This window comes from Lithobates pipiens, unplaced genomic scaffold (genome assembly GCF_037356315.1).
Source record: "Lithobates pipiens isolate NorthernLeopardFrog02 unplaced genomic scaffold, aLitPip1_a1.2 Scaffold_4, whole genome shotgun sequence".
Taxonomy (NCBI): Eukaryota; Metazoa; Chordata; class Amphibia; order Anura; family Ranidae; genus Lithobates; species Lithobates pipiens.
Window position 1 is genome coordinate 715638 of NW_027507852.1, and position 12008 is coordinate 727645.

General features: G+C 42.6%; 1 protein-coding gene across 5 annotated transcripts in view; it reads left to right on the forward strand.

Moving 5' to 3' along the window:
- CHD8 (chromodomain helicase DNA binding protein 8) overlaps positions 1-12008 on the forward strand; it is a 124286-nt gene that overhangs the window by 71034 nt on the left and 41244 nt on the right. For all 5 annotated transcript variants that reach the window (XM_077466867.1, XM_077466870.1, XM_077466871.1 and 2 more), the window contains exons 8-17: positions 2916-2984; positions 3079-3134; positions 3210-3411; positions 3975-4112; positions 4196-4317; positions 7116-7359; positions 8021-8197; positions 8304-8447; positions 8796-9051; positions 11598-11808. In XM_077466867.1, coding sequence (XP_077322993.1) covers positions 2916-2984; positions 3079-3134; positions 3210-3411; positions 3975-4112; positions 4196-4317; positions 7116-7359; positions 8021-8197; positions 8304-8447; positions 8796-9051; positions 11598-11808 — 1619 coding nt within the window. The remainder of the gene's footprint in view (positions 1-2915; positions 2985-3078; positions 3135-3209; positions 3412-3974; positions 4113-4195; positions 4318-7115; positions 7360-8020; positions 8198-8303; positions 8448-8795; positions 9052-11597; positions 11809-12008) is intronic.

Below are 12008 nucleotides of genomic sequence, written 5' to 3' on the forward strand. Positions count from 1 at the left end.
ATATTATTCTTCCTCCTTTCTCCCCAGAAGCCTTAATCTGGGGAAGAGAAAACAATACATTCTCTTGATATAGTAAGAGCGATCAGAATATATTTAAAGCCGATCGCTCAGGTTCGAAAAACAGGTTTTGTTTGTACTGCCAGAGGGTCCACGATATGGACAGGCAGAGTCCAGATCCACTATTTTCCAAATGGATTTGTCAAGTGATCAACCTTCAGCTTGAACACAATTCTTCCTTCACAGATTAAGAGCACACTCATCCAGGGCGATTAGTGTCTCTTGGGTGGTGCATCATCAGGCCTCTGTGGCGCAGATCTGTAAGACTGCAACTTGGTCTTCGGTTCAGATGTTTTATCCGATTTTATTATTTATTTATTTTTAAATCGATATTAAAGGTCATAAGGATATTGCCCTTGGGCACAGCATACACTGCAGGTTGCAGTATGAGTCCTCTGGCCTCCTGTGTGGTTGTGTTTTTTTTTTTTTTTTTTTTTTTCCATTTCCCCCTTCCCCCACTTCAGTTGCCATTGCTATGGGACATCCCACATAGTTATTACTATGGCTCTTTGTCCCTGATGTAAGAAAAGAAAATCTAATTTTTAAAATGGCTTACCTGTAAAATCCTTTTCTTTGATGTACATCAGGGGACACAGAGGTTCCTCCCTTCTTCTTATACACTTTTATTGCTTGGCTACAAAACTGAGGACTCCCAGTAATGGGAGGGGTTATATGGGGGAAGTTCACGCCTTAAGGGACGTGCCAGTGTCCAGCACCTGATACGCCGATATAACCCACATAGTTATTACTATGGCTCTGTGTCCTCTTATGTACATCAAAGAAAAGGATTTTACAGGTAAGCTGTTTTTAAAAATCCAATCTTTTGCTAGAAAATTACTTTTTTTTTTTCAGACACCCTAGAGAATTAAATAGCGGTCATGGCAATACTTTTTCACACCGTATTTGCGCAGTGGTCTTAAAAGTGCAATTTTTTGGGAGAAATACACTTGTGTTTTTTTTTTTTTGTTTTTGTTTATATGTAAAAAAAAAAAACCCAGTAAAGATGACCCGTTTTTTTTCTATATTGTGAAAGATAATATTACGACAAATAAATTGATACCCAACATGTTATGCTTCAAAATTGTGCCCGCTCGTGGAATGGTGAAAAACTTTTGACACTTAAAAATCTCCATTGGTGACATTTAAAAATTTCTACAGGTTACCAGTTTTGAGTTAGAGGAGGTCTAATGCTAGTGCTCCTGCTCTAATTATCGTGGTGATACCTCACATGTGTGGTTTGAACACCATTTTCGTATGTGTTAGCTTCTGCGCATTGAGCTCGGCATGACGGGGCACTTGTAAAAAAGTAAAATATACATTTTTTTTTTTTGGTCTAAAAAAAAAAATATAAAAAATAGGTCACTTTTGTTGATAATACAAGGAATGTAAACATCCCTTGTAATATTAAAAAAAAGCATGACGGGACCTCTACAATATGAGATCTGGGGTCAAAAAGACCTCAGATCTCACATTTACACTTAAATGCCATAAAAAAATGTCTTTTGGGGAAAAAAAATACCTTTTTGGAGACTATTGGGCAGAAGTGATGTTTGATGTCGCTTCTGTCATTCAATGTTATTGAGCCGAGTGGGAGCCATCTTTCCCTCACTCGGCATTCAGTCTGACAGGGGAGAGGACGCGATCATCACCACCGCCAAGAAAAGTAATCTTGCAGCGAATCCGCCACAGAGGCCACTTTTATCTGAAAGCCAGCCATCCACCATTTAAGAGGATATCTGGGTTATGGCAGCTATCTGCTGCCATAACAATGGTATTCCACGTCAAAGTACTGATGTAGAAGGACGGAGGCTGGTTGTTAAGTGGTTAAAGTGTGTGTTTGTGTGTGGGTGTTTGTTTAAAAAAATAAAAATACATGTTGTACTTTCCTGCTCTGTGCAAAAACATTGCACGGAGCAGCCCTGGTTCTCCTCTTCTGGGGTCCCCCACTGATGTTTCTGTCTCTTCCTGCCTTCAAAGTGCCCCAAAAGCAAGCTGAAAAGTATAGTATAGCATGCCCCTATAAGAAGGTAAAAAAAACTTCTTCTGCCTTTAGAACCACTCCCTTCCTTCTCCTGCCCAGGGCTATGTGTTCCATGTACCTTCCCTCCAGTGCAAATGTTGCCTCATCTGACAGGGCAAGAGAGGAAAAGTCATTCTTAATGTTCAAAACTGGCCCAGAAGTACTGTGTACACAGACATACCCAGACTTTTAGCAGACTACCTCTGGCCTCTTTCCAACAGGCCAAATCTACTGTTTCAAGTCCCTTTATTCCATTCTGTTTCTCAGTCTCTGGCTTTAACAGTATAATAGTTGAAGCCCAGGCCTTAAAGAAGGGCCTCTGAGTCTATTATTCCTACCTTGCTAAAAGCTGGGAAAGTCACTTCCAGGACAATCTCTTATCATAGAGATCCTTCTTTGAATGGTGTGGACACTTTTTTTTTGTTTTTTAATCTCTGGAATTGAACAATTGAGCTGTTACGCTGGGGAAACGCCATCAACCAGTCCACTAAAGAAAAGGGTGGGGACTCCTCCATTTTTCATTTAAGCAGAGCAGATTGAAGCTAGTGGGTGTAAAATGAACAGAGGAGTCAGTTTACCCCTGGCTGCCCTTAGAGCAGAGTGGGCTCTGCACGTGTCCTCTCTGCAGATACTGAGCATGACACGGATCTGTCATTTGCTCGCCCTGCTTCGATCAGCAGGGGATCTATGAGCTGTTCCCCTGCTGCTTGGAATGGAATCCGCCCCACCATGTAAAAGGAACCTAATAGTTCATATTTGGCAGTGGTTTCTGTAAGCATTGACAAAAAAAATGATCTTTTTTTTTTATTTATTTTTTTTTTTTTTTTCTTCCCCAAAGGAAAACCCAAGTGAAGAAGATGCTGCAATTGTGGATAAAATACTTTCTATGCGCGTGGTTAAGAAGGAGGTAAGGAAAATCGAGACCTAACTAATCCCTCCAGTATTCTCTTACTGATGAGCCATACCATGGTTAACACTTCATTGATTTACTCATGTTTTAGCTACCTTCTGGGGTTTATTTTGAGGCAGAAGAATATTTTGTCAAGTATAAGAATTAGTAAGTATCTTTCTATTGAAATTTTGCCTCCGAACATATGAGTCGATTACTGATCTGTATACTCCGTGGTTTTAGCTCCTATCTGCACTGTGAATGGGCAACTATTCAGCAGCTTGAGAGAGACAAACGTATTCATCAGAAGCTCAAAAGGTTTAAAACCAAGATGGCTCAGATGCGTCATTTCCTACCAGAGGATGAGGAGTCCTTTAATCCAGACTATGTTGAAGTGGATCGAATCCTGGATGAATCTCATAGCATTGATAAGGACAATGGGGAAGTTAGTCTGATCTTTATTTAAATAAATGTACTTTTATTTCTGTGTTTGTGTCCATGTAGTGCAAAGTAAACACATTTTTACAAGGTAAACAACCTTATATGTGTTTTGTGTACTATTAAGTAATTTCATTGTAAATAACAATTAGTTTTTTTTCTTTTTCCCTATAGCTCCACATTTTTTGACCCATGTTAGTTTATGGGTACATTTATTCCAAAGTAAGGGCTGTTCAGAGTTATGTTGCGTTCTCTGTCCCCAGTACAGAGATTATTTCTCTCCATTTGCCCTTGTTCTCGCTGGGACAGGAGGGGAGATCTAAAATGTAACAATTGACCCTGGAACAACAGAGAGGGAACACTTCCAGTTGGGGCACTTCTTCCAGTAACAATTAACTGAAGGAATTTCTTGTTGATTTCTTATTGCTTTCAATTACTATTTGTTTCTCAGATAAGAAGTCAAAGGAAATTTCCCCATTAGTACACAGCATACAAAAACAAAAAGGGGGTGGGTGGTGATTTTCCGAGCAGCCCAAATTGTGCGCTAATCCTGCTGCTTCTCTTTTGCAGCCTGTAGTGTATTATCTTGTGAAGTGGTGCTCACTACCCTATGAAGACAGCACCTGGGAGCTTAAGGAGGATGTAGATGAGGAAAAGATTGATGAGTTCAAAAGAACTGAGTCCCGCCTGCCAAATCTCAAGCGTGTGGTATGTGACAGGTTGCAAAATATTTTGGTTATTCAACTGTACAAACATGGGTAACTAATTCTATTGTATCTGTACCTTTCAAGGCACGGCCTGCAGCTACATCTTGGAAGAAGTTAGATCAGACTCGGGAATACAGAAACAGTAACCAGTTAAGAGAATACCAGCTGGAGGGAGTCAATTGGCTGCTGTTTAATTGGTACAACAGGTGAGAAGAGGTGACTGTTATGCTAAAAATGTGTGTGTTATAGATGAACTGATGACCATGCACTTTGCCCATGCAAAATCTAGTGACCTTAGTATAAAATGAGGTTTAGCTAACTTATTTAAAATTTTAGTTTTTTTTTTCCCCTGAAACTTCCCTCTTAAAATGAATGTGTGTGTGTGTTATACACCTGTGCGTGTTATACGCCGTTAAATACGGTACTTTAGTGTACATGTAGTATTAATTGAAATACTTTATTCAAACAAAAACCATAAGTCTCACATTAAAGGATTTAGGTTGTGTCATCAACAGTTTTGTCCTGGTTTTGGGAATGCCGGAAGTCCTATATTGTCAGGTTATATGGCCTTCCACAGGAAATTTGGGCAATGGCAAACCTAAAAAAAAAAAATATAGCCCACACCAGCATAACCTAGTGCAGTGATGGCGAACCTTGGCACCCCAGATGTTTTGGAACTACATTTCCCATGATGCTCACCTACACTGCAGAGTGCCAGTGCATCATGGGAAATGTAGTTCCAAAACATCTGGGGTGCCAAGGTTCGCCATCACTGACCTAGTGTAATCGCCTGTGATTGATCAGAGCTAATTACAGGGAAAACTTGTAATGGTTTATGGAATAACAAACTGTAGCAATTCCATCTTAAAGCAGAATTAACACTCCACATAAAATTAAAAAAATGGCCCCTGGGAGCTTTATGCCATAATGTACTAATATACACCGCATATTGGCACATTATGGCAGAGTTACCTGCCAAGTGATCCCTCTAGAGCTGCAGTGTCAGAACTTTTAGTTGTCACAATTTCTTCCATCTTCTCCTCAACTTCCTTCTGGGTTTTGGACTCTTTGGTCGCTCGATTGGCCAGTCTATATCGCACCACACATATGCATGGGACTAGTATTGGAGGCTTAGGGATGAGGGGTTAGCAGGTGTTAGCTCTTCTGTAGTGCTTTAATTCCATGATTACATCTCAGCCACTAGATGCAGCTTGTCACTGTACCCTGCCACTAGATGCAGCTTGTCACTGTACCCTGCCACTAGATGCAGCTTGTCACTGTACCCTGCCACTAGATGCAGCTTGTCACTGTACCCTACCACTAGATGCAGCTTGTCACTGTAGCTTGCCACCCCCGCCACCAGATGCAGCTTGTCACTGTAGCTTGCCACTCCTGCCACCAGATGCAGCTTGTCATCTGGTAGCTTGTCGTCATGTTGGAGTAGAAAAATAACCTTTCTCAATTTATTGCGATTTAAAATGTATTCCCTTCACTTTTAGTCCCTAAGTGAGACTTTGTTCAATGAAATTATCATTGTCCATTTGATGGCATAGCTTTGAAATCAATTTTTTCATGACTGTTCACTTCTAATTATGTATGCAATGTAGATGTAAACACTAATCAAAGTACATTTAGTTTGCTTACAACCATAATTATCATTTAATAATTGGCATGTCTTATTGATCTATTTTGCTTTGTGCTGCTGATCTCCCACAGCCTCTTTGCAACCACTTCCTGTAAACATGCATACATTTTTGACTGCATGGTATTTCTTGGAGTGGGTTTCCTGAGGGTGACCACAATGGATCGTCCCTACTTGAAGCGTGTTTTAATCTCCATTGGATATCTGCGTACCAGGGTGACCATGAAGGAGCATAATTGGGCCACAGATCAGGATAGTATTGTCACCTATAAAGGATGAAGTGCCTGAGCAAAGATCCTCCTGGTGGGATCGCCAAGTGTTCTTTAATGAAAGCCTCAGATTTAAAAATACTGAAAGTGACTTACAAATGTGACTACCGTATATACTCGAGTATAGGCCGACCCGAATATAAGCCGAGGCCCCCAATTTACCCCCAAAAAAACTGGCAAACTTATTGACTCGTGTATAAGCCGAGGGTAAGACATGCCTGTCCATCCCTGTGTGTGTGTCCGTCCATCCCTGTGTGTCCGTCCATCCCTGTGTGTCCGTCCATCCCTGTGTGTCCGTCCATCCATCCCTGTGTGTGTGTGTCTCCATCCATCCATCCATCCCTGTGTGTGTGTGTCTCCATCCATCCATCCATCCCTGTGTGTGTGTGTATCCGTGTGTGTGTGTGTGTGTGTGTGTGTGTGTGTGTGTGTGTGTGTGTGTGTGTGTGTCCAGCCTACCTGTGTCCTGAGCCTTTGTCCCGAGCCTCCGTCCCGTGCCGAGCCTCCTTGCCTCCGTGCCTCGCCGCCGTGCCTCGCCGCCGTGCCTCGCCTCCGGTCCCGTCCCGTCCCGTCCCGTGCCGTGCCGTCCTGTGCCTTGCCTCCGTCCCGTGCCCTCTTCGTTCGTCGGCGGCCATTGTAAAATTCAAAAGCTGCGCCGCCGCCTTCGCCTGTGATAGGCGGAACACTGAATTTCCCAGCAGCCTGTGTTCCGCCTATCACGTACATCGTATCATCCTCGTCCGTAGTACGAGGATGATACGAAGTCCGTGATAGGCGGAACACAGGCTGCTGGGAAATTCAGTGTTCCGCCTATCACAGGCGAAGGGGGAGCCGGAGGCGCGGCTTTTGAATCAGAATGGCCGCTGTCTGTCTGCTCGACACGCTGATCGAGCGGGCAGACAGCGATGACTCGAGTATAAGCCGAGGGGGGCACTTTCAGCCTCAAAAAAGAGGCTGAAAATCTCGGCTTATACTCGAGTATATACGGTAATTGGGCTGATGTAGAAGACCATGCTGTTGTAAGGTTTAAAGTAACCATTATGACTGAGTATTCTGACGACTAATGACAATAATATAAATTTTGTTCCTGCAGGCAGAACTGTATTCTGGCTGATGAAATGGGTTTGGGAAAGACGATCCAGTCTATCACATTTCTGCAGGAGCTGCATAATGTTGGGGTGAAAGGTCCTTTCTTGGTGATTGCTCCACTTTCCACTATTACCAACTGGGAAAGGGAATTTGCCAGCTGGACTCAAATGAACACCATTGTTTACCATGGCAGCTTGGCCAGCCGACAAATGATCCAACAGTATGAGATGTACTGCAAAGACTCAAAGGTCAGTTGTGTGCATTGTGTAGCTTAAGTATTTTAGTTTATTCTCAATGCTTTTAAGCAGAAATGTCAAAGGGGGAAAAAAAAGGCAAAACCTATTTCTATAAATTGTTATTGGGGTTCACTGCAGACCACTGTGGGTATTCTCCCTGCCTCTAGAATAATGGATTTTTAGTTCACTGTGAGCATCATTATGAAGCCAGCTGCAATGACCCTGAAGAGACCACTGCCCACCTGATAACGTTGCAAAGAAGATGGCTGTGTAGGACCTAGAGTGCAGTGGCTTTCACCGGGACATTGCTGGATTCACTGGGTAGGTGAGTATACTAGTCCATCTCAGTCCACCAAATAAAGAGGAATTTAAATCGCATTTAACCCGGGGTGGGTGGGGGGTGTTCATGTTCCTGTTATGCACCACTCTCTGTGAACTGTAATCCTCCCTCCACAAAAAGCAGGAGTCCGGTTTAGGTAGTCCTTTTTGTACTAGCCAGGTGATACATATGCAAAATGCCCAGAAGTTACCCCATCGATTCAGTGTGGCTCTTTATTGATCTAGAATATGTCAAGTGACGCGGTCTATCATTTCTTTGATGGCAATAACCTCTCACTGTATTTTTATATATATAATATTTATATAATTTATCTATACTTTTTTTTTTTTTAAGGGTCGTCTTATTCCTGGAGCCTACAAGTTTGATGCTTTAATCACAACTTTTGAGATGGTGCTTTCTGATTGCCCTGAACTACGTGAAATTGAGTGGCGTTGTGTCATTATTGATGAAGCTCATCGTTTGAAAAACAGAAACTGTAAGCTTTTGGACAGCTTAAAGCACATGGATCTAGTAAGTTTAAAACTGTAATATGAATAATTTTAAGGTCCCCTCCCCCCTAAGTTTCTATAATTTATTGTGAATATAACAAACTGTCCAATCACTTTGCATTTTGTAGGAGCACAAGGTTCTCTTGACTGGGACACCATTACAGAACACTGTGGAGGAGCTGTTTAGCCTGTTACATTTCCTAGAGCCTAGTCAGTTTGCCTCTGAAGCAGAATTTCTGAAGGATTTTGGAGACCTTAAAACTGAGGAGCAGGTACTTGACATCAACCTAGCCAGCCACTGAAACTGATCCACAGTATGTACAATATATTTTCGTAATTCCATCCACATATGTGGTGTCCATTAGTCTTTCCTTCACTTTGCTGCTTGATATTGACAACATGTATTATAATATTTTTGGAATTTTCTTTAGACACGCCCAAGTTTGCAGTGCTCAGACTGTATAATCAAATGAATTAATCCTTTTATCCATGGTGGCGTTTTTTGATCCACAACAAATTGGAACTCTTAGCTAAGGTTTTTAGTTAAACTAAATTTTGGAAGTATGCAGAAAATAATGTTTACACGACTGTAATGGACTGCCCCCCCATGTCATTCTCAGGTACAAAAGCTGCAAGCCATCTTAAAGCCTATGATGTTAAGAAGGCTAAAGGAAGATGTGGAGAAGAATCTCGCACCCAAACAAGAGACTATCATTGAAGTGGAGTTAACAAACATTCAGAAGAAATATTATAGGGCCATCCTGGAAAAGAACTTTTCTTTTCTTACCAAGGGAGCTAGTCAGTCCAATACTCCCAACTTGCTTAACACCATGATGGAGCTTCGCAAGTGTTGCAACCATCCCTATCTCATTACTGGTATGAGACCGTTGTGTGTCTGTCTCTCTCTCTCTCTCTCTCTCTCTCTCTCTCTCTCTCTCTCTCTGTACATGCAGGCAGAGTCGTAGATTATTATTTATTTATTTTTCTGCGGGGGGTTCAGATATTTCAACTTTTTAAAGGCATCATTTACACTTTTTATGTTGGGGGAGGTACAGTAAAAACGTGACAGCAGAGTGGGGCCATGAGGCTTTACAATGCAGCGCAGCAAAAAATTATCCCCAATCAACTGAAAACTCAATGCATGCAATTGTGTCATGGTAGTGTACTGATTAGTACAGCAAGCTCCTACTAGCCTGCTGACTTGAACTAAAAAAAACTTACTGAGTGAACCAGGCTTTAGATCTCATTCATATGTTCTAAATAGTCATAGAATGGCAAATATACCATGAATACCTACAGCCAGGATCCCAGATGTTCCAATTTTTGTCAGCTGCTCAGCCTGTTCACCTGAGTGAGGGGCTGAAAAGAGCTACTGCTGTTAACATGTATCTGCACATCCAGTGGTCTCCATGTTTAAGCTTCGGGGGACAAAGTAAAACACATTGGGGTGTGGCCTGGCGGTAACCCGGGCTGAGGTAGTCTCTCCCATCACTACTACATTACAATTGGACTCCGTGGATGTGGCTACAGGAGCTGGGATGAACTCAATCCCTTGCCGGCACTCCTGCAGCACATTCGGTATCATCTACATTACTGCCCACATCAATTTGAGCCTGAGCGACACACTAACAAACCGTGGGTCACAGTGGTTACCTGCTGTTAGGGACAAATTTCTGACCCTGGATGCAGAGAGATTTTATCTAAGGGCCAAGGGCAAAAATGTATCCCTCCCTGCAGGTAACCACTGTATGTGCAGACAGCCTTGGCTCTTTTCAGCCCATCACTCAGGAGTACAGGCTAAGCAGAGATTGGAACATCTGAGATCCCGGATGAAGGTATTTGCAGTATACTTGCTGCACCATGGTCATGTAGGATGTATGAATGAGACTCAAGACTGGATTTTAGCTAACCTTACTATGCAAGTTGAGCTGGTGCAAGGGGCAACATATTGTGGTAGGCAGTAAATTCAGTGATTTATTTAAACCTTAATCTGTGTGTTAGAAATGTTACAAACTGTTTTAAGAGATGGAAAAAAATGTATTGTGCACTGCCTACCACAGGATGCTACCCTTTGCACCTTGGCAATATGGTTGGCTTTTATTCAGTCTTAATGTGGTAAACCCAGCTTTTAAACTTGTACCTATGAGTAAGCCTATAATAACACTTACCTGTAGGTACAGTGAATATCTCCTAAACTTGTGGTGTTTAGGAAATCTTCACATGGAAAGCAGCTGGTGCATGCGCTCTGAAGGGAGGGTATACCGATTGGTTGTACTTCTCCTGGGGAGGAGTGCAATTCGTTCTGCACTTTTGTGACCCATTTTTAGCCAACAGCTAGCTATAGCCTGCTGTCAGCTGACATCGTTGAGCAGGTCCAGGCTGTGGAAAGATCCTAACTTTAAAGTCAGGATTCACCCAGATGCCTGGACCAGCAGCTCGCTCAGGCTCGAAGTGAGCCACAGAGACCCTGAGCCAGCCGCCCCTGTCCCTCCACAGCCTGACATTCCAGTAAGCTTGGGGAAGGGGGGATAGGGGGGCCAGGGACTGACAGTCACCACTCTTTGCTGCAGTCTTTGATCGCTCTGTTGCTGTTAGAAACAGCTGTGGGCAGATGCACATTGGATCGATGCTCCATCCACCTAGGTAAGTATAATTTACAAAAAAAATAATCTTTATAAAGGGGGGAAAAAAAACCTCTAAGATCCCTCCCTCCCCAAGCAAAGATTTCCACTGTAAAATATCTCCCTCCCTCATTGTACCCCCCCTCCCCCCAAGCAAAAACAAACATCTCCCTCAGTCAACACCCTCTACCCCAGCAAAGATTCCTAATTGTGAAGAAAATTTCCCTTCATCCAATCATCAAACTCCCTCCCAGAAGCGAAATCCCTGCCATTAACCACCCCCTGTAAACTTATGTACAAGAAACTTCCCCCTTCTCCAAAAGAAAACCCACCCCCTTTCCTTAAACCCCCCCTCACCTTAAATTCCCCCAGGCTGGTATTCTCTTCCTTCCCAAATCAGAAAACGAATGCCTCCCCACTTGCCAAACCTCAGATTCAGTAGAAAAACTTCTGCAACCCCAGTCTCCCTTCGGCAGTCTAGGAGTTCCCTCAACCGTGCACTGTCAATTGCCAGCATCTGAGACCTTGCAGTCATTTCATGCTTTACAGGGGGACCCCTTATTAAACTAAGGGGATGGGGCACAATAGAAGGGGGGCTGGCTACTGCACTCTGATTGCTTCTACTGTGCTGAGGCTAAACATCAGGCGACACTGTCTGGGCATTTTGCCAGGATGCTCTGGGGGGGGGGTTTCAACCCCCCCCCTCTTTATCTATGCCAGGTATAACTGGTTTAGGGGGCATTAAATATTTATGCTTTTTGTTAATCTTGTTTTTTTTTTTTTTTTTTTTTCTTTTACTAGGAGCGGAAGAAAAGATAATGTTTGACTTCCGAGAAGCGACACCAGTGATTCCTCATGACTTCCACTTACAAGCAATGGTGCGCTCCTCTGGCAAATTAGTTCTAATAGACAAACTTCTACCCAAGCTTAAAGCTGGAGGGCATAAGGTTCTCATCTTTTCCCAAATGGTGCGGTGCCTGGATATATTGGAGGATTATCTCATTCAGAGAAGGTAAAATAATTCAGCACTATACACCCTATATCAGGGGTAGGCAACCTTTTTGAGTAACGGTGTGCTGAAAAATGTTTTCAAAGAAATTGAGCGTGACGATTTTAAAACAAAAAAAGTCAACTTCACACTCAATCATTAAAATAATTTATTATAAATGATATTTATTATAAATGCTGCAAACAAGTAATGGCGAGAAATTA